Source organism: Netta rufina (genome assembly GCF_964035555.1).
Source record: "Netta rufina genome assembly, chromosome: 22".
Classification (NCBI taxonomy): domain Eukaryota; kingdom Metazoa; phylum Chordata; class Aves; order Anseriformes; family Anatidae; genus Netta; species Netta rufina.
In genome coordinates, this window is record NC_140146.1 from 4,138,309 (window position 1) to 4,165,836 (window position 27,528).

Genomic DNA, 27,528 nt, shown 5'->3' on the forward strand with positions numbered 1-27,528 from the left:
TTGCTTCAGAAAAAAACACAGATCTTCCCAGCACCAGTATTTTCATTCTGCTAAGGCTCACAATCTTTTCTCCTAAACAAACCTGTTGAACACTTGTTAAGTATTTTACCCTGAAAGTCATAGCAGGGCAGGTTTGCTGTGCGTAAGATGAGTATTCATAGTTTGACACATTCTAGCGTTCGCTGCCGTGTAGAGCTACACAAACCCACCTCTTCCTTTTCTCAGTCCTTTTACTAGCCTACCTTCATCACCTACACACACATCCCCTTGCAGTACCCACCACGTGTCTGTGTAAAGCTTACACAAACGCCATCGAAGCCCTGTAGATCTTGCCCCATAATGGCACTCCCAGACTGCCTGGCTACAGTCCCAAATCGTTAGGAATACATACATTTTCAAATAAGACAGAGGTGACCAGCGTAATTTTTCTGACACAAAATCTGCGTTCATTTTTATAACTTTCTTAGAAAAATGTAACATTTCAAGTTCTGTTAAGACAGGCAGCTGAAGGCAGAAGGACATTTCAAGGCACAGAACATCTATAATCAACATTTAACAGTCATGGTAAGTATCCCAAAGGACATTCAACTTGCGTAAAAGCATCAGTGAATACTCTGTGGTCCAGCAAGAGCATTTTATACCAATCCCAGCTGTATGCAAAACCACAGCTAGCACAGGGAGTTATGGTCATAAATCTTAATTAAAAAACATCAAAAACAGCCCCCAGGAACTCCCAGATGTTTCCTGGAAATGTATCAGCATGAAAGCAGGCAGAACTGTGTTAAGAGTAGTCCGTAAGCCTTTTAAAGATAGTTTGTCCAGGAGTACTGGAGTGGTTCCCTTACTTACAGTAGAGAGGATGCCCAGTACAAAACCAGGAAGAACGTAGTAGGTTCATCCACTTGCATATACAGGGGAGGGATATGAGGGAGAGAGGAAAGGAAAGCATACAGGAATTACAAAGTCACAGTGCTTAACATGTTATTAGAGATCTTCTGGACTTATTCCAGGAACCCCTCTGCCTAACCTTCAGGGAGGCAAAAGAAAAGTATAATCACATCCTCTCTTATTTGCTCAGTAGCAGGTCTTGTACCATCAGAACAGACATGGGAGTAGTGTAAAGCTGGACTGGGTGAGGGAGGTGTCCGTTCTGTTGCAGATGAGGACCTCAGTATGGATGTGGGGCTGCCTTGCTTGGGTCAGGCCACTGTGGAGAGGCATCCTGTGGATCAATTGGCTCATAGGTGCTGCGATCCTGGCCTGCACGGGTGAGACCTGAACAGAAAGGGAAGAGAACAAGCTTGAAAAAAAATTAAAAAGCACAAAAATTGAATCCTCTAGAAGAAACAAAAAGCTCAGGAGCACACCACGTTGGCTACTCTACCAGCTCCCCGGTACCTGTTCCGTGACCTTCAGTATACATGCAGGAGGTAAGAAAACATCCTTCCAACAAAAGCAAAATAGCTGAGGTGTATTTGAACATGTCCCTTCATCCCCCAAGAAGCACTTTTAGCCATGGGGCTGTTTAGAAAGCAAAACTTGCAATAATACATAGCAGCATAGCAGGCTGCTGTAATAGCATATTTCAGCAAGATCAAGTTTATGAGATGAGTTTATGGTAAAATCAATGGATCTTGCAACAAACAGAAGCAGCAGGAACCATGGCTAGCTGACAGCATGGACTTAAGTGCATGATTCATTTGTGAACCACTCTTCCAACAACCCAGCTATGTCTCAAGTGTGCCACACCATGGCACTAAATTTGAATCCAGCAGTGCTCCCAGTTGCACTATGAACAATTTGTCCACAGTACAAGACTAGTACAAAAATCACATATCTTTCCCTGTTTATCCCCTGAATAGTAAAGATACTGAAAATGTGCTTGGACAGCTCTCTATAGGCCAGGCATCTGCCATGGCTAGAAATCTACCCGAATCAAAGGTGGGTCTCAAACCACAAGAGGCTCGTTCTATGCAGCAAGGATGCTGCCAAGCTGAAAAAGAAATTCTGTTTCAAAAGAAAATGAGAGAGGACCAGAAAAAACACAGCACAGTTAAGTTTAAGAGGAAAATGCCAGATATTAAGAAAATGAGAGAGTTTGTCAGCCACATTTAACAGAAAACAGCACAGAGTTCATACTGAGCATTGTGAGAAAGACAGTTCAGAAGATATGAAGCTGCAGAGTGACTGAATTCCAACCTATGCCTAGGAAAAGACTCTTTGACAGCATGTCTGTGTTGGAATAGTGTGGTAAAAAGGGAGAATACTCTCAAGTTCTAAGCAAAGGGTGGAAAAAAATCAGTCAATCCTTAATGATACCTATACTTCCTGTGGGATAAAGACATTAAATCCCAGTTATGAGCAGTCAGCAGCTCATAACTTGGTGCAAACATAGCCCACATCAGGACACCACAGTTGTCACACAGGCCTTCTGACATGGCCAAGACAAATCTGCCTGGCATTTGCACAAGCAGCTGATGGAGAAGACATCCACATTCCACTATCAGAGATGCAAATAGCACATAACACCCTGAAACCACCATTTTCCTTCAGTGGCAGTGCAAGTATTCACCTTCACAGGAAGCCTGATATTGCTTTGGTGCTAGCAAAGAAAGTAAGTGACAGCTTTCAACCACTGCAATGTCAGTTACACTATGCTTTGTCCTGCACAGCCTCAGGAAGGAAAAAAAAAGCTAACTGTGCCAAGCTGCTGGTTTTACCAAGGGTGTACTCCCATGCAGCAAACAATCCCTGGCAGCTGTCCCACTATGAACTAGCACCAGGCATGCTTGGCAAAGAAGCTGAGAACATCCAGCCACAGCCCTTCTCTTGGGCAAGGATGCCACATTATCACTAGCAACTACAACCAGGAGAAAAACAAGTGCCTCCAGGCAAAGTTGCATGAGGTGAACATCAGTCCCATTTACCAGGTGAAGAAACAGGAGTCCAAAGTATTCAAGATAGCTAGGAGATGAGACCCACATACGCAGAGATAGAAAATCCAGCCTCTTTCCCTCATAGGCCTAATCCAGCTATACAGGATGCTGCCTTTACTTTCCCCACAGAAGGAAAATAAAAGGTTGACAAAGAGGGAAGGACACCCAAAGTCTTCCAACAAGCCCACACAAATGCAGGAGGTGGAACAGCGGAAAAACCCGAGTTACACTGAGTAAGGGTGACAGCAGTTGTGTCAATACCATAATGGGCAAAATTGCTGTCAGACGAGGACTCCAGGTCTGCAAGGGAAGAGGAAGAACATAAATTTAAGGACTAAGACATGGCAGGACCACAAAAGAGGAAAACAGACACAAGAAAGAGAAGGACCATCTGCCTCCCTGGAAAGGGGGACAGAATCCAGCTGCACAAGGCTCAGGCTGAAGGGTACAGAGTAGAAAGCAGCCTTCTCTAACACCAGAGGATGTGGAGGCAGAAGAAACATCCTACCTATGTTGAAGGTGTACTCTCCTCCACGCTCCCGGTACATCTGATACACAAAATAACAGGACGCAGGTTTAAGGAGGAGGCTGAAGATCGCCATGCCTATACTGAACCGCTTCACATCAGTCAAAGAATCATTTGAAGGGTAGAAGACAGAGACGTGAATGATGTCTGTCAGGACTGTGAGCAGCAGGCCAGTCAGGAACTGGAAGTAAAGAGAGAACAGGACATAAGCTAAACAGGAGATTAATCACTAGGAGTAACAGTGAGTTACAAGGTCTATTTGCTGGAAAATCTGCATTCACACAATCATGTCTTCACCCCAGTATCACACATTTCTAACCCTTGACACTGATCCCAGGTAAACAGATTCCTAAAGCGTACAATCTCATGTGTCATGCATTTTCTTCACATCCGTTACACACCTTCTCATGATATGTTCCAGGGCTGTTCATTTTTGCTTGCCAATCTCTTCAATGATCAGAGAAGGGATTTATAAGGCCCCTCTAACTCAAGCGTACTAAGCACTGAGCCCTCTTCTGGCATTAAAAAAATCACAACAACAGGTAAAAAATAAGAATTATATATTCCTTACCCCTGAGAAGCAAAATAACAGATACTGAATGCTTCTCACCACAGTTTATAGTGCTTAAGTAAAATCCAGGCTCTCTTGGGGTGGGGGGAAAAAGTGAGTTTGACTTGTTGACTGCTATATTGGGAACAGCTGAAGATCATCACTGATTCAAAGGAGCTGTTGCTGCCCTCCACCCTCTCCCTAAGCAGCTGGGTCGAGGCAAATACTCTTACACTCACCATCATGATGGCATCAAGAGAATCTCGCTGCACAACAGCCCAGATCCCCACTGCAAGGATACTGAAATTTCCCCAGGCATAGGAGGCTGGAAACAAGTAATTCATGCATCCCCTGCCAAACAAGACAAAAAAAACAGCCCAAATTCACAATAAACCTGCAATAGTGTTTGAATTTATCCCTCCCATACAAACACTTGGGCTTAGGATCTTGTACAAGGCATAAATGGGGAGTGCTGATTCCCCCAAAACATCCTGTACCTACTTGGAAGGAATACCCTGTTCTCACCCAGGTCAGGTACTCACCACACTGTAAGCAGCCAGTGTACCAGAATGATGGCCTGTGGAAAAACAGAGAGGAAGACAGGTCAGCAAGTTGAGAAAACTGGGGGAAGATTGATGTGAAATTACACTGTCTTGTCACCAAGAGTGCCCTGGACCCATGAACCACTGCAGAAAGCTGGCTTAGCGACTGGGACAGTGAAGACAAAACCATTTTTCTCTGCTTCTGTTGCTGAGTATTTCCTGTGGTGCTACACTATAGTCATTCATTACTGTTGTCATCTCTGTTGACAGTTGATTCAGGCCGACTTAGTCTGTCCTAAATGCATTATTGATTTTGGAACTCCACAAGAGTTCGTACAGAAAGCAGGCCATCTCATTCACACTGTGCTAGCAGTTTGTACATGACCAGTTTGGCATCCAAGATGTCCAGGGATAGTCAAGATTGAAGCTTCCAGCAATTGTGTTGTAGTCCTCTGGAAATCCTCCTTTTACCTCTTTCCAGCATGTTAAGAACAGTGGCTTAACCTTGCTGCAATATTAACAGACTTAAAGGTATCTTCTAAGAGCCAAAGGACCTGATCCTGCCATAGCACGCAGCTCTTTTCATCCCCAGCGAAGCGACCAGGACCCAAATTCTGGCAATGCCCTAAGCAGCACTAAGATCATGCTATCAGAGATCCTGTAATTTTCAGGTGGCCGTAATGATCCTGATCCTTGTGCTGCTCAAGGCAACAAATCCAAAAAGAAAGCATTTCCCTGCAAGAAGTCATGCAAGGATTCTCTTCACGAGCACTTGACATTTCCGTAACCAAGGAGATATACTCTACACACTTATTAAAACAGCAAATGGGAACAAAAATATACCGCTTCACTCTTTTCTATAGATATATCCATGTGTTTGCTTGCTTTTGAACCCACAGGCCAATTTCAACTATGTTTGACAATGGGAGATGGCTCTTATATGTCTGCTCTCTAAGCATGTATGGAAACGGTAATATGGCAGGCAGGGACTGTTAGCAGCTTCACGGGGGAAAGGCTGAAGCCAGGACCCAACTCTGTTACGTATCAGAGGATCCACGGGAAGCAGGCATTCTTCCATTTTCCTGTCTGTGAGAAAGGCTCCAATTGGCATTTATGCTGACTTTGGTAAAAAAAAAAACAAACAAACAAACAACATAAACCACCAAAACCACTCTGAAACATGCCCACCCCCCTCCATATATACACACACAATTGGGAAATAAGTAGAGAAGGGCTAAATTACTTGTTTCACATGGGAAAGCTGAGAGGGGCATTAAGACACTAAAAAATAAATATATTTAAGTTCTCATGACATCCTGCTATGTTTATTGGCTCAAAACCTCTACCCCTGCTCTAACTCCACACAGAACTAGTTGCTTAAAGTGGATTAATAACCAACAAAGCTGTGACAAGTGAAGCAGAGCCAGGAAATCAAGAGGAGCGATGCATCTGCTGTGGCTTGTACTGTTCTGCTCAGATATCACAGTGTAGATGTCTGATGATAAGACAGAGCTCTTGCTTCGCTGCAGTACCCCAGCATATCTGCTGTGCGTTCACCCTGAGAAGCACAGACTTGTCGTAACTTCAAACGCTGCTTAAACAGATTTTTAATAACGATATATTTTTTTAATTGCTCATGAAAGCCTACAAAATACTTCACCACCTCCTGCTACTTCCCCTCCTCCCGAATTGTACCACAGAGACCAGGCAGAAACTGCTAATCAGTAAAATACAACATGTTCCTGGGTAAGAATGGAGACATGCAAATAGCATTTACTCAAGAGACTATCACAACATCAGGGAAATTCTTAATTAGGTAGTATTTAATTGCATGTTACATACCCACAAGACCCCTCAAGGCTCACCAGTTAACATAATTAATGCAGTTTTTTTTTTTTTTTTTTTTTTTTTTAAAGCTGTCTAGATCAATATTGCAGTTATTAAATTACGAAGCATGCTCAGTCATCAGCACATAGCCAGGTAAATGAGGGATGATAGCATGGGGGACTGCATAAAGATAAACGTAACATCCCCTCCTAGCTATTAGCCTGAGTTATCTGACAGTTCTTCAGGGCACTATGGAATTTGCTGATGGTCTTGGTTTGCTTTAACATAGAAAATGTAGCCTTAATGAAAGGGATTTAAGGCTACTGTCACTACAGGAGATTAGGTAATTTGCAGGCAGTCTCCTGATAAGACAAAAATTTACTTTATTTCCATGTGTTCAAGGAAATCTATCCATGCCTAAGAAGGGCATACATTATTTCTTTAGAGAAAGAACTCCTAAGAGCTGAACTAGTGTTGAGGGCAGTAAAATATGAGGGGTAGAAACTTTGTGCCTGTCTCTTCGGGGCAAGATGATGATGATCATGTGTTTCAAAGCATCCCATCAGGGCGAGCTGAGAGGAAGTTCAGGCTCTTCTGCAAACCCCAGCATGTGATAGAACTAATTGCCAAGTATAAAAAGATCCTGGGTCTCATTAGATAGGAAACTCTTGGGAACAGGAACTCATTCCTTTAAACAGGCTTCAGCACAGAACCTAGCACGAGGTTGAATTTTGCCTAAATTAAGACACCATGGCTCCAGATTTTCTTGCAGTATCTAACTTTCTTTTCAAGAGTGATCTCATCTACTCTGATTTATATTCATCTGAGGATATACTACCCCAAATATAGATCTGAGTGACCGCTATTACAGAGTAATTATGAGTGGTTAAGCAGTGAACAGGCTATCCAGGGAGGCTGTAAGGGCTCTATCCTTAGATGTTTGTACAAGCCAGCTGAATTTTGAGCAGACCTATTTGATCTACTTTTGAAATTAGCTTTGCTTTGAGCAGGAGGTTGAACTAGGTGACATACAGAGGTATCTCCTAATCAAAATCATTTTACAATTCTGTGGCCTAGCATGTAAAAACGCCTGAAATGAAAACGTACATTTTCAAGCACATGCATTGTAGGACATCGGACAAGCTTGATCAAACTTGGTATGTCAAGGTTCAGCACAGTTACTGCAATAATCGTAGGTGTCAAACATTCACTGACAAAATAAGCACTGATACTAGAGCTGAGCCAGTAGATGCTGTTCCATGGGTGTATTCCCCATCTGCAAGTAGCTTAGAGAGGGACCTCAAAGCTAAAGCATTGCTGTGTTCTGGCACAAACACAACTCAGTCACGCAGTTTTCTTGGAGCTCTTTTCTTTCATGAGGCTCATCTTTTTAATCTCATAGAAACTGTATGCAGTTAATGTCAACGAATAGCAGCAGCATGTGTTATTCCCAGTCCCTTTCCAAAGAAGGACCTTTCCCACCTTTGTGATGTGTTTCAGAGAAGCAGCCATAACTCAGGCACAGTACAAAGATGCAGGTACAATTATTAACTCACTGTGCTGCAGACCTTCAGCCCCAGAGCAGTACCAGCAGATTTGACAAAACTACTTCTTAATGCTGAAAATAGTTTGTCCAGGTGAAGGTCACTCTTACCCAGGAAGAGATTAGGGAATGGTTGCCCAAAACCAGAGAGAGGCAACATTTTAGCTATGTTGTCATGGTGACTCATTCATTCAGGAACTACGTCTGTTTTCTGCCTCCCATGGTGGAACATGCATTTCACTGGCAGAGTTTTTTTTAATTAGATGTAATTTTTCACTGCTTTAGCACAGGGGAAAAAAAAGTTAAAAACCAGAGCAGCACACAAGACCTTTTAATCTTCTAGTGCTCTGGGAATCGCACTGTAGTTGAAATTTGTCAATGCAAAATATCAGCCCCTTTCCAGAATGCGATGTAATCCACATGACAGGCCTTAAAAAATCCATTTGCTTATTCGCCTCTAAAAAGGGAAGTCATTTCTGTGAGCTATTAAGAGGGGGAAAGATGATTGTATGAACTCTCGGCTTTCATTTAGCACATTCGCCTGAAAGCCTTCCTGTATGAAGCTGAATTCCTAACAGCAGCCGAGAGAACGCTGTCCTGCCCACCTGCAGGCAGCCTGCTCCAAGGCTCCCACCTCTCACGGCTTTGTGAATCAATAGCAGCCAAAGCCTGACGTGATCCGTGATGCTTTCATTCCTCAGGCAAAGTTTTAACCAAAGAAGGCTCCTGAAACCTGCCATACCAGGCAAGAAACACAAAATAGGGAAGCTGGGAAAAGGGACACGTGCGCCTGGAAGTCTCAGGGATCTAAACACGTGATAAAAGGAGGGAAAATAGAGGAAAATTTCATTTGCCTCGTATCAGAGAGGCCTTCAATATCAAACAGCAATGTCAAAAGCAAACAAGTGATTTTTGCCTCCTACAGCTTCTCTGCAAAGATGTGCTTCTTCCTAAAGTTAAAATTTAATGCAACCGTGAGAAGTCCCTGATTTCCCATTTCTGTCTACAAATATCTAAGGAAATTTTAAGATTACTCCCATTCAAGTCCTCCCCACCCAAAACCAGAAAAGCAACTCCTATCATCTATGTGCTGATAACCTCAAAACAAATGGGATCGCCTTCCTAAGGCATTTTGCCTGACAAGCAGAAACTTCGCCTCCTCAGGCTCTAGTGTTTATCCTGGATTAGTCCTGGTCAGCTGATCTAGAAACCTTCAGGGGGACACAAGTTTTAGGGACACACAAGTTTTAGGGACACGAGCTAGCAGGCAGCTGCCCCAACCCACTCCTCGGCCACTCCAGCAGCTGCCCTAAAGAGACAACTTGGAGTCATCGCCTGCCGGCCTGGGTGACCGAGAGCTTTTGCAGCGTTGACCCGCGTGAGGAAGAAGGCTCAGAAATCCCTTTTTTTCCTCCTCAAAGCCCTCCACAACCCACCAGGCTCAGGGCTGCTGTCTCGCCAGAGGGCGGCGGCGCCGAGCGCCCACTCCCCGGGCTCCCCCCACTGGTTACCCCAGCAGGAGCCTCCTCGCCCCCGGCCTCCTCCTCCTCCTCCTCCTCCTCCCTTCGGACTCCTCCGCCCCGGGGAGCCCGGCAGCGGCTCTGCCCCTCTCCCCCGTACCTTGAGGCTGACGGCAGGCAGCTCCATGGCCGCGGCCCGCCCGCCCCGGGACTCCCGGCGGCGGGGCCGCCTCCCTGTGGGGACGGGCCCGGGGCCGCCCAGAGGAGGGCGGCGGGGCGGGAGGAGCGGGGACGCGGACTCGCCTCAGCCCCCGGGGCCGCCCTGTACCCGGCCCCACCACCCTTATGGCCCCTCCGCTATAGGGAAAGCCCCGGCCATAGAGCTCCTTTGTAGGGTCCGGAGGGAGGTGGAGGCCTGGGCCCTGCCCCGCACCGCGCCCTCTGTCACACGCACGGGGATTTTGGAGGGTACACCTGGCATGTATTGAACACCGAGATCGAAAGCCACCACTATCTAGATGTGTGTTTGTTGGCTCCTAACATCCAGCCAAACAGTTCTTCCTGCTGGCTACATAAATAGCACCGCTGAGGGAAGGTTTGACAGCGTATTTGGGCTGTATGGAGTCACAGAATCATTTAGGTTGGAAAAGGGCTCTGAGATCATCTGGTCCAACAGAGTCTAAAGGCTAATAACGTGTGTTTAGGACTTAGAAGTGTCCTAGGGAAAGAGAAAGCTTTTGTGCGCCCACAAGTGCTGTGACAAAAAAAGGAGTGAGCAGTGCCAAAGATGCCCTTAATGGACACCAATAAAAAATTGCAGCATGCTGGTTGTACTCGGCTGTGTCACACAATAACCGTGTCATGTTCGGGTCAGTCTTTGTGGTCAAGTGTTGGAGTCTCTAGCCACGTAGCTAGAACAGCTGGCAGGTATTTAGCTGGTTCCTTTGGCTCTAGATTTTTCCCTAGAACAAGATGACTGATCTCTGTGCAAAAGCCTGGTGAAATCAGGAGCTTTCCGTGCCTTGTTCTGAAAGAAAGCTTTTCCAATTTTAGAGCTGGTAAGTAAGTGACCAACACAAGCCCCTGTGGTATAGCTATACCTTTTTTTTTTTTTCTTTTTTTTTTTTTTTTCTCCTGCCCTGTTCATAATAGCAGTCTTCTCTCCAGGGATGGCAATGAGCTAAGAGAACCAAGAAGTAAGGGTGACACCTCTCAAACCCTCCTTTCCTTGCCCAGTGTATGTTTTACCTGTCTGCAGTGTAAGAACAAGACATTTTACTTGGTCAATTGTAATTTACTCTTACAGAAAAGATGGGGCCTCTCAGGAATGAGCGAGGAGTCAGAAGTTCATTGCAGAAGCTGAATGTGGAAATGTTATGAGTCACCCTTCACCACCATTTCCAGTTCAAGCAGTGCAGTGCAAGGTTATGTACCAGAGTCATGCGGTGTTGAATCTATACTCACACATTCACACAAGCCAAAAACAAGCCCTGTCTGGCCTGTCCTTCACTGTATCCTGAGTCCTGTTGACTGCTAATATGCAGCACATTTGAAGATCTCCCAAGGCAGAATATTAAATGCTAAAATCACATAATCTCTAAAATGCTAAACAGAAAAAGCAGTAGAAAAAAAAAAGACTCAGCTCAAAACATTAGTAAAAATAAGCCACAGAAGTCCCTCCCAGAAATCTCTTATTGTGACACTTTACGAGATGAAAGATTGAAATATAACTCATCTATTGCCACATCAGCTGTGACTTCATTTACATTTCTGTGTCCTGCAGGGAAGCCCTGCCTCTATTCACAGAAGTACTGGTATCAAATGGGATCAGTGCTAATTGTCCCAGTGATGTTGAGGACTGGATTTTACCCTAAATGGCAAAAAAAAAGATTTGACATCTGGGGAAAAAAAAAAAAAAAAGAAAGAAAAAAAAAAAAAAGGATAAAGGATAAAGAGAGAATTGAATATCCATATTGCTGTCTCAGTGTTTGGGTACAAGCTGCAATAGAGATGCCCTTCTACCAGGAGAAGTATCTAGCAAGGGAATATGGTTTGTTCTAATGACAAATTCCACTGTTAAGCAGCAGCCCAGTTTAAGTATAAGCACTTATACTTCAGATGCAGCACTTACACTGTTCAGATGCAGCAGTTTGTGGGTGTCTTTACTCCATTCAGCATTCTCACTTGTTCTGAGTGACACAGGGAGTCTCATTATCATTTATGCAGTGTGAGCCATAATTTGGATTGATGTGACTGCTATTTAATGCAAAGCATTCATTTCCCCTTGTACAATAAAAGCACTTTACTTCATTTTGTTCATCAATGTATTGTGCAATTAATTCAGCCCTGCTTATTATATCCTGGGCTTGCATGTCATGGACTCAGGGGACTTAGAAATGTCTTAATGATCTCATGGATTTGAAAACAATGAGAGCTGTGATAGACATTATGCATTTGCACGTCTCTCACACCTACCTGATCTGTGGGTTAGTTGTTTTTTATCTCTTCTTTGCTTTGCTTGTACCTTGTAAATTGCCTCTCCGTGTAACCTGCTGCCTCTGTTCCCTTCCCTAGGCTTGATAACTCAAAGCAACGTAAACATGGTGAGAAAGATAAGCAGCAAGTTAAAGAAGACCTGCAGGGAGAAGCAGACATCCCCAGGAGACTGGAAACAGGATACGGAGATTTTCCTAACTAGAAGACTGATTTAGGTGAGTTCAGCTCACTGCACCTAATATCCAGCAATTAGCTGCTTTACACCAATTGTATTTGTAGCATTTCTTGTGCAGACCAAGTAAAAACCTAATACACAGCTGACTCCCTTCCTGGCAGCATAAAAGTGAGGCAAATCAGGCAGAAATATTTTCCTTGCATCTTCAGGACACTGTGCCTTTGGTGTGCAAGGTGATAGCAGTTCTGTGGGGAAGTATGGGCATTAACACAGTTCCTCCTGCTGTACTTATCTGGCCGATGGAGATAGAGACAAGCTCTCCACTCACAGTTCTGCCTTGTCACTCACTAGGGGTCTAGTCTGAAGGTGACTAATGACTGCAGCCACAGCCGCCGTGGTGTCTTTGAGTTGTGCCCTGCCTGCACAGCCAAGAGCACTGAAAGCATGAGCTCTGCACAGATGCATGTAGTTTCAACAGAGCCTTTCTGAATAAGCAGGGAGTAAGGACATATAGAAGTCCTGGCTCTGCAAATTTAGATCCCAGAGGGAAATCAGCAAGCAGAAACATCATTTGGATCGGAGGGGACACTGAAGACATTTTGTTACGCTGGGAGGAACTTCACTGTAAAACAGTCTATGGCGACGTTATGTAGGGAGTGGGGAGGATTACCCTAATGTGGTATCGTGAAAGATAGGATTAAAAAGTCCCTTCTAATCTCAGCAAGGAATTGCTACTCCTGTTTTTCTAAAATCTAACTCGGAATCTAACTGAGGGACTACTGGTTTTAACTGGCCCTCTAGAAGAATTGCCATATCAGAAATGAGTTTATGGGGTACTTGTGGAACTGTTGTACTCAGAACATTCAAAGAAAAAACCAGCCCTCGTTCTTTCTGATAAAAAATGTGAAAGCAATGTTTTCTATGGGCTTTATGTAGGAGAGTCTGACTGGCATAGATGTGAACAATTTAGTATAGGATGGGTTTGAAATTGAAGCACTTTCACACGCTGTGGATTGACAACACGGTAATTACTGGGGGAGGGGGGAGAGAGGGGGTTTCAATAAAACACCCCCAAGCTAAAATGAATGCAGACTATTACAGACCTGAGACAGAATGATTCCCAAGTGTTTTAATTTGTGCTTCCCTTCCTCGTCTCCCTTGCAGTTATCATTTTGGCAACTGCCAGCAACATCCCTGAGATTCAACACCATTCACAGAGCAGGCAGCTGCTGAGATGATTATGTCAAATCAGCACGCTGTCCTCTCTTTTCCATGTCTAATGATTCTCACCCTTGGAGAAGTGGTTTAAAATGATGTATACCCCTCGGACTCATTGTGAGGCTGCTAACAGCGGTAGCTATAGAGCAGGAGTTTGGGTGTGACTGTCACTCACCTTACTTGCATGCATGTACCGCAATTAACTTTCAAAAATATTCCACAGTGCCCTGCTATGGCTGTTTTGGGCCTGATCCAAAGTCCTTTCAAGACAATAGTAAAATCTTCTAAGAGAATTAAGCTCTCTGGGGGCAGTAGAGAAGCTGACTTTGTGTGAAATCTTAATTTGAGTTTCTCAAATGATCTGTTGAGAAGAACGTATAAAACAAGATTTGCTTGACGTTTGTCTCTCTCTCTTACTCAGGACTAATGCCCCCAAAGGCAGAATTGTCACTGACTGCATTGCAACTGGTAGATACTGGGAAGGAAGGAAGGGGAAAGTTGCTAAATGTAACCTAGTAATAATATCACTGCGACTGCTGTCATGCCCCTGAGACAGCACAGAGCAGCACTAAAAAGCTTTCTGATGCTCAGAAGTGGGTTGGACTTGCTGTTTTTACAAATGTTGCCCTAGGGTTTTATGTCATGAGCTTGTCTTGTGTTTTACATCTTGGCATGTTATTTACTCAACAGCTTTCCTTTGCACTGCAGTTGTGAAGTCAGTAGTTTATCTGGCAGATACATAAATCAGGTTGTCTGATTCTTTTCGCACTGCTGTGGCAGTGCAGCATGCACACAGACCACGGCTGCTCACCCCTTCTGCTTCACCTCTGCAACATCACATTTTGATTCAGAAAGAATGAGTCTTGGTCATGAGCTCTCTTTCTGAAACTCCAATGTGAGCAATCAATCCAATAATCCTGTGACTTGATTCATTATAATTAACTCCATTTTCACTGTCCTTAGACATTTAACTAATCCCACCAATTAAGAATCAGCTGTCCTTTATGTTCAGTTAATAGCAGACCTGAAGCAGAAGAAGCAAGAGGTCCCCTGTTGACATCTGAAAGCTCTGGCTCAAAATTCATACTTGCTTGTATTGCACGTGATTTGCAACATAGTTGTGTTCAAAACATTGCCCAGGATCCTACAAGGATTCTTGTTATATATGGGGCAATGAGTACCTGCATCACCGAGGATAAAGATCCCTGCAAGATTTCCAGCTTTGCTTTTATTTGCACTCATCCATCACAGACCTCAGCTCTTATATTGGAAAGTGCTGTGGCATTAAAACCTGGCTTTGACAAAGACTGTGCATGTGGTTCTCATTGGTGTCACACAGCTTGGGGTTTGAGAGCTCTGCAATTGACTGTGATCAATTAGGGCCTTTTTCCCTTTATGCTTTCACTGACAATAGCACTGGCAGTACCACCCACTATTCTGCATCTGGGCTGAGGGAGGGGTTGCATTTCTCTCTCTGGCTTAACAAATTGCATCCTTGCTGTCACGGCACAGAGCTGGAGCCAAACTACCTTTATTTACTCCTAATTTTGGGGTTGAGATTGTAAAGCTGTAAGTAAAAATCTAAACAGCTGTGGCCAGATGAGCGTCAGGTTTTGCCTAAACCCTCCTTTACAGATTCCTCTGTTAGTGCATCTCCTAGCAGTGCAGGTGGATGTGGATCAGAACCACTACTGTATTCATAGCATATCTCTGTAGTCATGACTGGGCACTCATATTAGAGGCATAAACCATTATGCTAGCAGCATCCAAGTGAATACACAACACGGAGTGACACTACAACAGAAAGAGAGTGCAAAATGGAGGTTTGCCTCCCCTAATGGAACACAGGGGGATTTGAGGGAGCAGCATAAAGAGGATTCTGACCAAAGCACCAGGATTAATATTTCTACTCCTACACAAAGTGCTGTAAACATCCAGGTTATGGAATTTAACATTTAAAAGGCTTCACAGCTGTCTCCCACCAGAAGCCAGGCTGCTGGGGATGACAACAGTAGAAAAGAACATCTTTACCGATTAACACTATTCCCATATAACACAGGTAGCCCACGTTGCCTTGATATATCAATGAAGTCAGTAGTTACTTAGTAAATTTAGAGAAGTTTTAAATATCTGGATAGCTACCAGGCAGAAATAGACAGCTGCAATTTGAGTGAGGATACTGGGCAGCCTAAATACCCAGTTTGGGTAGAGAAATTTTTCTACCAAGTGACACAATTGCTCTGTTTGATTACCTGAAGTTATCAGTGCTACCCGCTGGCCAGCTCTCCTGTAGGCCCTTCTGGCTCCTGCCCCATCCTTAGGTGCAGTGAAAGAAGCAGAAGAGTTGCACAAAGAATATCTATTGTAGCTTTATTTACATATCATGGAAACACACATGCAACATGTCACAGGATTTACTACAACGGAACAGCCTGTTCCTATCTCCTGTTACCAAAAACTTTATTTTTGGCTCGCTAGGAAAACTATCACTTCCCCAGAAAGCTCCTAAAAATTATCATTAAAAATAACAGACTCGGCAGGATAACTAATGAGTGAGAGCTGCAGGCTGGGATGTCACATCCTTGCAGAAACCAGGTTGTTCTGCGGGAGCAGGAGAGGCAGGAAGGGATGGGAGTGGATAGTACCAAAGAAGACAGGTAGGAAGTGGTAGTGTGTAACTGCTAGGGAATATCTGCCTGTAGCAGTGAACAAAGGAGGGAGCAAGAGCAACATCAGAGGGTCCCCTCTCACCCAGGCAGTCAGCTTCCTGCTGATCCATCTTCATCTCTGATCCATCTTCATCTTTGTTTCCACCTGGAGGCTACAAGCTTCCTATCCTCTACAAACCTCCGATCCTTAAGGAGCATCTACGTTTCTTCTCAAACAACAGCTGAAAGGTAAGGCATAAGCTTTACCTCTCCCCCTTGACCTGAAGGATCTTTCATATCTTGCCTCTTTTGAGAGGAGGAGATGAAACTGCAGAACCTTTCCCTGCCAGGGCCATTAGAGTGGCAGGCAGGATCACCTCCAGCCAACTGGGAGAGGGGGACCCAGGTCAAGGCCAGGAATGTGCTGAGGGAAGGGAGGGGGAATACAGTCCTGGTATGGGAAAGGCTGAGACCACTCTATTTATGATTAACACCAGCCTTGTTGGAGCCTGTCCTGCAGCTTCAGTCATTTCCTTGACTTTCTCTCTAATTCCCGCTGCTAGGTATAAGCAGTTGGACTCCAGCTACTGACCGTCCAGGCAGGAGACACATCCCACCCTCCTAAACATTAATGAATGATCCCTGCTCTCCGTTGGCCGACTCGGGCTCCACACAGCGCCCTTTCCTCCGGGTCACTCGTCGGTTCCGGTGGAATTTGGCGTAACAGCGTAGCCCTGTAGGAAAAAAACAAGCATGGTGAGCAGGAGGGACTGAGGCTCGTTACGGCAGTAACATCAAACAGTTAGCTCCCAGCTTCGGTTCGTGACAAAATTTCCTGCAGCGGGCACAGTCCCAGGCCTGGGAAGCCTGGGTTGTGTCAAATGAGGTGGCAGAGGAATGGCTCACATGGGCAGGGCAGATTAATTCCTTGGCCCTGCTATTTATCCTGCTTGGCTCACTGCTCTGGTTTGGGATTCATTGGCTCTGGCAGAAGGTTTCACTGGCTTTTTGAATACCAATGAATTATCCCAATTGTTTCCAGTGATTTTATGGAAGCCCTGCTTGGTTTCCCTCTATTACTTCCCATTACTGTCTAAGTGATCTCTCCAGTGGGAAATTACCATAGACTTAATGTGCAGCAGCAGTGGCTGGGAAGCTCCCTTTGCTATTTGTTTCTCTGAAGCTTCGGGAGAGGAAGGAAGAGACTGAAGCACTGGGAGGTCTGATCCAAAGCTCATCTCCTTCAATTTCTATACTATGGATGCTAGAAGTGATGGGTCTGAAGGAAGCTATGTGAGATATCTTTGATGAATACTTCTGGGGGAATTATTTGTTAAACCAAAACCAAACATCAGTACATAGTTTCCCATGGCAGTGGAAGGCAATGGGAGCCTCTGGTCAGGCTAACTCATTGGTTTCTGGTACTGATATATCTTGTGGTACCTATTATCTGCCTTTGTTACAACAGAACGCATAGATAGGGGGGCCAGACAGCAGACAGCCTACGTGCAAGTAACTTCCATGAAAGCCTTGATTTTCATTAGTCCAGGATCTGATCACTGCAGTTCTTGCCAAGAACTGAGTTATCATCCCAGAAACTGCAACTCTACTTCCAGAGCAGACAGCAACAGTGCCAGCACCTCCAGAGAGGAGAAAGCTGGTGATTTATAGCTTCTGTAATAAGACAGCCCATAAACTGTCCTTGAGTACTTGTACACAGGAGACCCATCCGATGTCACAGGTCACTGAGCAGCCTTTTGGAGTGCATGCCCTGGGCTATGTTGAGATCAGGCTACCTTCAAGCTGGGTTTCTGCCCCTCATTACCAATCCCCCCAGGGCAGTTAGGCTTCCCAGAAAGAGAGCACACAAGATCCGAGCTCTGGCTCTTATCTAAGCATCTTGGCTGTCTTATCTGGACCTTCTGTCTCTGGGGATCTTTTTAGTGCTACAGAAGATTCACATTTGTCATCAACTTACAGCTAACATAAAAATAAAGCAGGGCTGGAGGCAGCACTCATTAGGCTCGCAGAAACACTTTCCTAGGCTAATCTATCAGAATATCCTCTGATGAGGACCTTCAAGTGTTGCATGACACGCCCAAGGTGAAGACAATCATTTAACATTACAGCTCCAGGAAATCAGTTGGTTTAACTGGATTAAAAAGTAGGTGAATGACCTGGTCAAAGTCACTAGGTACTTAAGACAGGTCACAAAACTTGGCAGCCGGTGTTCTGGCAGACAAGACCCCATGCCTGGAGCTGATCCTGAACATGTTCAAACTAAAAGAGTGCTTTCCAACATCTTCATAATGTAACTGTCTACTAAGGGCTGCTGTGGATTCTCCAGAAACAGTTTTAAGAAACAGAAATCCGTGTCCTGCCCACACCTACTAAGTTACTACAGTTTCAGTTGAAATTAAGTCAGAAAAGCCGTAGTAAGCATAAACTCGTGTGAAACAAGGATAGTAAGACAGTTTCATAGCATGAGAGACTTCAAAGCCCCATTGACGTGTTAATATACAACGGCTTCTTTTGTTAGATAGGTTTGTAGATATCAGGATTCTTTTTTTCCAAGAGAGAAAACAAGATATCCTAGATGACTCACTGGTCATGTTGTGAGTCAGTGGCAGGGAAAGGCTAAGAACAGCAGAGCTGGCTCCTATTTTTGCCTGGAGACCACTATTCCCAGACAACTTGGCCAACTACTAAGCCAGCTGGAAGCGGGGGAGTAAGAAGCTGAACTCACCTTCTGTGCACATGCAGTCATCGTAGCATTTGTTGTTAAGGCCTCGATTGTGTGGTTTGCAGAGGTGCTCACGCAAGTCACAGCACGAGCCTGCAACACGGGAGCAAAGGTCAGGATAGCTGGTTTACTCCCCTGTAAACTATACCATCCACGACAGCTCTGTCTTACAGACATCATCTGTTCCTGCAACACACCCACAGAGCCTTTGCCCTCTGGGCATACCACTTTCTAACAGTATTAAAAATCAGGTTGCTTGTATCAGAGCCTGGGCTGGATTTCAAACAATTTAGTGTTTGGAGAAATGGCTATCGGGCTGATCCTCACCTGGGAGGCAGTCCAGGTGATGGTCACACGGCTCTCCTTCTGACGACACGGTTTCATTTCCACTGTTGGGGCTCTTACTGCGGCGTTTCTCTATGGAAAAGAATTGATGCTGGTAGAAAATTTCACACTAGTGTTTTTATTTTGGAGGCTACATCATTCTAGGGTGAGAACAGCCTTAAACTTCAGGAATCTGAACCCTAAACCTTTATAGTTTAGTCTTCTCCCTGCTTCTCAACCCTCTATTTAACCATTTTTCCTTTGCCCTCAAACTGTTCATCCAAAACGATAAGCATGCTGAAACAAAACACAAAATACAATCAGCATTATGCTTTTTTGCTCTTTTCCTGCCTCTATGATCTGATATCCTTCAGCAATTCACCTTCTATGAACACTAACCATAGGCAAAGACTTACAGAATGACTTCTGGGAAAGAGGATGGGGAGCTCAGCAATGTAAGTTTAGCACCTTTCTTTTTAGCTGATGGCCACATTTCTGGTTTGAGGTCCTCATAGTCTGTCCAGTCAAAGAGTGCCATATCTAAGGTGGGCATCACATCCCCATCTTGCCTGAGCCGGGCCTGCAAACCACAAGAAACCAAGGAGACAGTGGATTACACTTCTGTAGTGACACGGAAGCATTTGCAAATTTTCCCTGCGCTTTCAGACCTTAATGAGGTTTCATAATTCCCCAGCCCTCACCCCCACCTCGTCCCCTGCAGATTCTTAGCATCTCATTTTTCAGAAGAAAGGAGCTTTCTCTTGTTCCAGATGAAACCAAGAGGGAAGCTTCCACTGCTTATACGTGAGGAAGAAAAGCCGCATTAGAACATGCTGCCTCTCCTGCTGAGTGCTACTACTGCCTTTCCACTCCTTAAATCTGAATGAAGATGCCTAGCTAAGGGAGAGATAGGGCCTGGAAGAGAAGCAACTGAAGGAACTGTTCATGTTGTGCTTAGATGTCTCCAAGACAGAGAGCTGCCTCTGAGGGATGGCACTGGTGTTAGGCAAGCACTTACCTCTAACTGAAAAAGAAGAAACTGGATCTTAGCTGTAGGAGATTTCTGTCTGCATCAGAGGTACAGTGCAGTTACCCATTGTCTCTTTACCTGTGACCGTGGTGACGTGGCTGGAAGAACTGGAGGCTCATCTGTTGAAACGACTAGCTCCAGGGCAGTGAAGAGCAGCGTGGTGGGAGTCAGACTTGTAGCGTCCTCTGCCTGGAGGTTTTGAAACTGTTCTTCAAAGCTTTCAGGCTTCTTGTACAAGGAGCTTGGCCCAGCATCAGGAGTCTTCCCTGCAGAGGACAACAGGCACAGCAGCATTAGTTTGCTCACCCCTCTCCTCTCTGCGTGCCATGGAAAATTTTGAGTCAAAGGAATCCAGATTTCATCCAGCCACTGCCTGGTTTTCTACCAGCCTGATCTGCCGTTGAGACTAGTGTAAAGCAGAGTCATGTACTATTAAAGTGAAAGATCAGGCCTACAGTAGATGCACCTTGATTCTTACATGCTGAAATCAGACATATCTTCAAGAAAGTGCAGGTATATATATTTCTTACTTAAGAATTGATGGATTTCTTCCTAAGGAAAATGAGAATCTTCAAGATTTCTTGAAGCTATAAGCGTAGCATGTCAATTGTTTTAAGAACAATCCCTGTTGTCTGGTCCTGGGAATACAAAATGCACCTGTTTAACCATTTTTAAACCAATGGTTTAAACTTTTGCAAATTCCTGTAAACACATTCTTACTTCATTTTAAGAGTGGGTTCTTTCTGTCTAGCTCAAGTTGGAACCTACCTAACTTGAAATAAGAATAACCTTACAGCTTGATCCATGCTTTTGCAAAGTATTAATTTTAATATAGACCTTAACTTACATCTAAATATACAACTAAAGATATGAGGCCTGTTTTGTAGCCTGCAAATATTGCTTCGAACCAGCTTTGTTGCATGCTCTTATATATTGCTTAATGTGAGTTGTTTAGTCAGTCCCCTGAGAAAACAATAGAGCTCTTCTTGCTGATGCAGGGAGGGGTGATAGCTGGAAGGCAGGGACACTGACACCCAACTTGTCAAATGGTGTGGACTGACACAGATTGCCTGGCTTTAATTGAACTAAAGATTTACCACACTGAGTACACCATACCGCAGAGACACACACCCACAACTTGACCTGTGAAGGAAAGCAGTCCCGGTTAAAAACTTTTAGCAACATTTTCGGCCATATTTTAACATAATTACTGCAATTTCACATGTGCAAAAGCTGTATTTTTCATAGTTCAGCAGAAGCACAGAAGAATACAAGCTGTGATGAAAAGAAATTGATCTTCAAGCTATGCGGTTTTTTGTTGCTGTTCTAATTATTTCTAGTTCTGGTCATGTTTCGAAGTCAGTGGAGAGACTGAGCATGGCTTGGAGATGTTTCTTCATAAATTGAACCACTTGATTAAAAGCCAACTAAACAAAGCAGGCCACCCCAAACCGACCCCCCCAGTCCTAGGAGCTTTCAGAGCTCTCCCCTGTAAGGCAAACCAGGTCATTTTCAGAAAATTGCAGCCAGCAGTAAAAACCTCCAGTTCTGGACTTCCCTCTTTTCTTGTGCCTCTTTTGTTTGGCTGATTTCTCCCCCAAGCAGGCACGCACCCCACACCCTCTGCACACCCATGTGGCTCTACCACAGCCCCAGCTTCTTGCCCTCACACAGCTGAGGCTCGTTTCAAGCGACCCGACAACCTCAGCTTCCCTGGGAGCTCAAATACCTCTGTGGTGTTTCAGCCTGTCCCTGCGGCTGTGTCGCCGGTGTTCTCTGCTCTGCTTCTTCCCTCTCTCAGACCCAGGGGACTGGTTCTCCCTCTCGGGATGTGGGAACTCAAAACCCAGGAACACATCCTTGTCCTGTTTCAGGGCTGCTGGCTGTCCTGGTGCTCCTTCTTCCACGGCTGAAGCTCCGCTACCCGGCCTGAGGGCCTCCTCCGCAGCCAGCTGCCCTCTAGGAGGCATGGCGTGGGCCCTCTCTTTCTTGGCCAGGCCATGCTTGTGGTGGTGCCCGCTTCTGGGCTGCTGCAGCCACATCTCTTGGTTTTGAAGGTGGTTGTTGTTCTCTGGAACATTTTTTAGCTTCGTGCCAGGGTCCAGGGAGACCACAACACTGATGTCAGAAAGAACCAGCACACACAGGAGAAGAAAAGCGGAGAAGAAGGTGGAAGAAGTTGCCATAATCCTGGGTGCTCTGCCTCACCTGTAATTAAAACAAACAACAACAAAACACATTAAGCAACCAGCTTCTGTGAAGGCAACCAAGAATCAAACCTAGGTTAACTTAGATGACAACACTTAAGGTGTCCAGAACTGGCAGAGAGCTTTTCCCTCCTCCGTTATCTCCTCTCCCAGCCCTGTTTACAGCAGCTGAGACACACGTGCAAGGCCTGCAGGGCTGAGAGGTCCCAGTTTCATGTGCAAATGAGGGCCATCAATCAGCAGGACATCTCCCTTTGATGGCTGACTAGCTCCCCTACCCTCCCATTCACAGCCTGCCATCTGAGGGGCTGCTCCTGCAGGCCTCAGCCCCCGAGCTGCCTGCACAGCACCAGCTGTCTGGCTGGGCCAGTTCGGTGCCAGGTTGGCATCCTGGGGCTGGCTGGCACCAGGTCTCCCCCCTCAGCTGGTTTCCTTTCGATGAAGATGTCAAGATGAACAGAACCGGAGGCAGATGGTGGCCTCGCAGGACCAGCAACAGCCCTGAGCAGCCCGAGATGGCGAGGCGTGATGCGCACACATACTGCTGCAGGCTGCCTGAAAACGGTCAAGGGAAGAAAAAAAACTGCAAATTTTGTGCTGATATCTCAGTGGAGCAGAAGAACAAATTTGCTGTCAGCAGAGCGGTGGATGCTGGTCAAGGGGAAGGAAGGCAGGCTGAATTTTCTCCCAGCTTGTCCTACTTCCCTCCCTGACCCTGCACAAGTCCCTTCACCTCACCCACCAGGTGAGGCTCTCATTGGGAGGGTAACCGAAATCCAAAGAACTGAGACCAAGTCTCAGCACAGTGGCCACAGTATTCTCATTGACTCTGCTTCACTGGAATATTTCAGGGGTCTTTCTTCATCCCTGTGCTTGTGTTATGAGACATGGCTTTGGGATATTGCACAAGTTAGAAACTTCTCTAATTAGGTCGTTCTTCCCTGCCCTTTCCCGCAAATAACTCAGCATTTTTAGTGAGCCTTTCACTTTCAGGTAGCTTTCTTGGACTGTCCCCCTCAGTCTGGGCAGCACGAAGGCATGCTTAGAGCCAGAGCTCCCCGTGACACTCAGAAAAGCAGTCCTGTGCTTACCCCAAGAAATAATGTCACAAAGCTCTTCACAGCCCCAGCTCCTCATTCAATCCCCTCCTCCAACCTTTCCTTCTCTTTGACCAGCCATTGTCACTTGCGTCACCTGTGAAGGGGAATATCCTTCAAAGCCCATCTCAGTGCCCTTTTGTGGAGCTGACAGGAATCACTCTAAGAACAGCCTCAGTCCTTCCTTTCCCTTTTTCTTTCAACCCATGAAGTGTGCATCTGAAGCATTTTGAGTCATTGGAACCTCTGCCATCATTGCAACCCCAACTTCATGGAGCATCTGGAGGGCTTAGAGATGTCTCCATCCTCTTAACCAAAAAGCTTGCTCACTCATCCACCAGCAGATTCTGCCTTTACAAGACACATCTCTGCTACTGCTTAGAGACTGGGAACAAAATTTCAGTCCAGACCTCCCCGGAAAGAGGGAGGCAGAGCCTGAAGAGCAGATCCGTCCACTGGCCACAAAAGACAACAAACTGCTAGTTGAGGGCTGATTTGGGAGGTGCCGAGTAGCTCAGTTCCAGAAGACGTAACACTAAAAAATGACATTTTATTGGCAGCTACCTGAGACAAAGGAAAACCAGACAGACAGCTAAATCTATTAGCAGAGCACTTGAAGTTCCTGCTTCAAAACCAGTGTAACAAATAGCAGCCAAGCAAAACCCAAGCTCTGCATCCACTTTTTTTTTTTTTTTTTCCCTCCAAGGATTTTCTCTTTAAGAACCAGAGCAAACCAGCTGGATCGAGGCATCACACACAACAACTCAAAGAGCTGGAAACAGCATCTTCCATCTCCATCTATAGGCAAAGTGCCAACAGGAGAGAACAAGTGCGAAGAAAATGCGAGGCAGGTGCCTCCAATCTCAGGCACACAGACACAGCCCCTTTGAAGATGAACCTGACAGACACATTAGCAGCAGATCCTAGTTTCCAGCAGGAGCCAGAGAACAGCTAAACGCTGCAGGGCAGTTAAACAGAAGGCCTGCTTCAAAGTGCAGGGGGCATTCGTTTAAGCTGCTCAGCTGGCCTGTTGGCATGACACAGCAGGAAAGTGCAGCCGGAGCACACGGGTTGCCTCAGCTCTGCGCTGGCTCAGAGGACAGGCTAACACGATGCACGGCTGTCGCTGGGAATGCTGCATTAACAATGCACATAAATGACTAATAACGCATTAATAATGCACCTGGACTGCACTTTTGTCAGGGGAGCCCTGAGCTGTTTGCCCAACCAAAATGGACCAGTTTTGGTACCTTCTATTAATGCAGCCTGTGCTAGAGGGACAGAAGTCCCAGCCTTCTCTTAAGCAGGTGTTTCTATGCTATGATCCATCTGTAACTGCAGAAACCTCTTCCTACCTCCTCAGCTTTTCTTGCCCTAAAACGGCTGAAAAATTCACACTTCCACAAGACAGCTAGATGACAAAACAACATCCCTGTTTCCTCTCCTCAGTGCTCTGGTCCCTCAGTTTCTAAGTACTAAAGCAAACTCCACCCTGTCCTCTCTCAGGAATGCAGTGCACAAAAGATGTCAGTGCTAGCCCAGGACTTCTCACAGCAACGTTCTCAGTGTGCTGATGCACCTTTTCTATAAAAGGTGAAATTCTGCCCTGAGCGAGGCATTTGTCAGGAGGAAAGGAGGAAAAATGCCTGCTCTTGTAAGGAGATGCCTTTCCCAAATTGCTCTAAACCAAACATACATTGTACCAAATCCCAAAATCATCCTCTTAGGGATAGTGTATTAATAAAGGAAATAGCCAACGTACTAACCTGCTCCTGCAGCTCTCCAGAACACCAGACCTGCACCCTCTTTACTTAACCCAGCACTTTGCACTTCCTTTATATGCCCTCAGGATTACAAACCACCTGCTTCTTGAGGTAGCAAATCTGCCTACTAGCAAGGAAATGTGTAAAGCAAAGATAAGGGCTTAGAGCTACCTGGGGTGCAGGCTCAGGGCTGATGAATGAGTTGCAGTGCTGTCTCTCAGCCAATACTTCTGATCTATTTTGGGTTAGTAGTGGATAGTCACAACCCTGTAAGGGAAATTAATTTTTTTTTGCATCTCGGGTAATTTTCCCCGTGGGCAGTTTCCTTCTGTGGACTCACTGATATAATTGCTGTTACTCTGCTCTCTGCTTGTAATCCTGCAAGGCAGCAAGGGACTGAATGGGTACCCAGAAACTTGGCCATGTTTTCTCCCTGTAAACAGAGCTTTATCACCTTGATGTGGAAGCAGGCTCTGCTGCTGCTGCTCTATTTGTTTTGTATTTGACAAAGTACTAAAATCAGATCATCATGTATAAATCTGACTTAAAACAAGGTACCTGACAATCCTGACTTTAACCTTTCACATACATCCTTCATGTCATATCAAAGATGAACAACACACTTGCACACAGAAATAGAGAATATGGAGATCCTTTATCACCACAGATGATGCAGTTTCTATGCTCCAGCCGAACCCAAGCACATACTCTGGGCCAGATTTCTCTTTGGCTCTGATAACCTCAGACTTTGGCAGGAGTGCTTAAAGATTTCCTGGACTCCAGATAACCCCAAGCTGCAGCAATAGACAAAGTGTATGTGCATCTACATGGGTGTTGTGTGTATGTGCGTGTGTGGCACAGATGACAGACAATAAAGCCAGCTTCGTGTGCCAGGCTCTCTGTAAATAAGAAGCCATAGGGTGATGGATGGGCTTGGGAAGGCCTGGAGCAGAATGGAAGGGGTAGGCTCTATGGTGGCTGACATGCAGAGAGCTGGCTGGAGCCAGGAGGATGGCATTGTGCAGATAAATGAGATTTCACTTCCCTGCTGGGTCTCTTTCCATCTGTTTTTCTGTTTCTGGAGGCAAACGCTGAGAAGCTTCATACATAATCTGCCAGAAGACCCTCCCATTTCCAAGGGACACCCCCCCACACACAGTTTTCTAGGGTCTCCAAAAGCAGACAGGAAATTTTATATGCATCCTTCCCTTTTCTTCCCCCAGGTAAAGATATCACTTTCTTTATCTCCAACATTTCTTGCACACTTACTTTGTAAAGGATATATTTTTTTCTGCTGCCTCAGACATATTTGGGATGATGGAACAGCAAAGTCCCCAGATCACAGATCTCCAGTCCTTTTCATTCCCTTTTCAGAGCTATCCTCCTCCTTTCTTAGGTTGCCTGTATCCATTGTCACCTTTCCTCCCCACCCTGCCTTTCATACTTAACTGATTCCAGTTTCCTTGTCCCTCGTGACTGCGCTTGGTGTGAGAGACTTTCCTTCTGCAGATATTTAGGCTCAGCTACTTGAATCCCACCATCACCCTTTGAAATGTTTTCATTTTGCTGGTTTTCTCTCACTTTTTGCCATCACTGAACAGCACCCTGCTGTAGAAAGGGCTAAATTCAGGTTTATTCCATGCACTAACGGCACAAGAGACAGGACACAGGCTCAAGGTTGCAGGGGTTAAGCAGTAGCTGTAGTTACCCCTGTGCCTCCACAAAACATCTCCCCAAGGCAGCCCGTATCCAGTGCCCACTTGAAACGTGGCTCATTCCCCATTAGTTGAAGGGCTGGGACTGGGACTCCCTTTTTGCTGCCACACTGGCCCAGGTGCTCCTGTCCTCTCACTGCTCAGCTCTGGCTGGCAGCCCATGCTCTGCCCTCCTGACCCCCGAGCACCAAAGTGGCTTATTCACGCAGCACAGCCCAGGAAATGCCCTCTCCTGCAGCCCAGACCTGTGAGGAAACTGGCAGCGTTACACCAGCCACTAAGTCACCCTAAACTCTAGCTCCCTAGCTCTGATGATCGCTGGACACCTTGCAAATCCAACAACTCACTGCATGCCTCTCACCTTGAGCCGCAGCTGTGCCACCCTTTCTCCTTTGCCTGCCCTGGCCCGCACGGAGCGCTTCACTGCTCGCAGCTCAGTGCTCGGACAGGGAGGGCGCAGCCTCCGGGGACAGAGCAGCCCAGCAAGCCACTGTTTTGAAGTGGAAGAGAGGCACACGAATGAATATGCAGTACCCTCTGCTCTGCTTCCCTCGGGGACTTCACAGAGTGGCTGACACAGCCATCACAGGCAACCTGCTATCAACCAGAGGCTCCTCTACCCAATAATGAGATTAAAATAGCAATGAGGCTGAGATTAGCATCCAAGATATAGTCGCTTGCTGTCAGCGCGGCAGAGAAGACTCTCCAGTTTAATGCACAATGCCTAG

General features: G+C 45.6%; 2 protein-coding genes across 3 annotated transcripts; both read right to left on the reverse strand.

Annotated features, from left to right (window-relative positions):
* Window positions 1–571: 571 nt before the first annotated feature.
* Window positions 572–9,571, reverse strand: AGTRAP (angiotensin II receptor associated protein; the record flags this gene model as incomplete). 2 transcript variants are annotated; one of them, XM_084300076.1, is made up of 6 exons in its annotated part: window positions 572–1,275; window positions 3,198–3,236; window positions 3,445–3,643; window positions 4,252–4,363; window positions 4,555–4,589; window positions 9,545–9,571. In XM_084300076.1, the coding sequence occupies 6 exons, from the start codon at window positions 9,569–9,571 to the stop codon at window positions 1,169–1,171; spliced, it is 519 nt and encodes a 172-aa protein (XP_084156202.1). In that variant the 3' UTR covers window positions 572–1,168. The 2 variants fall into 2 exon arrangements, with proteins under 2 accessions (XP_084156202.1, XP_084156201.1); XM_084300075.1 differs by lacking the exon at window positions 3,198–3,236.
* A 6,971-nt stretch (window positions 9,572–16,542) lies between these two features.
* DRAXIN (dorsal inhibitory axon guidance protein) lies at window positions 16,543–22,204 on the reverse strand (the record flags this gene model as incomplete). Its single annotated transcript, XM_084300077.1, has 6 exons — window positions 16,543–16,655; window positions 18,668–18,757; window positions 18,992–19,081; window positions 19,457–19,568; window positions 20,097–20,284; window positions 21,748–22,204. 6 exons carry the CDS (start codon window positions 22,202–22,204, stop codon window positions 16,543–16,545), a joined length of 1,050 nt encoding a protein of 349 aa, XP_084156203.1.
* Window positions 22,205–27,528: the final 5,324 nt, after the last annotated feature.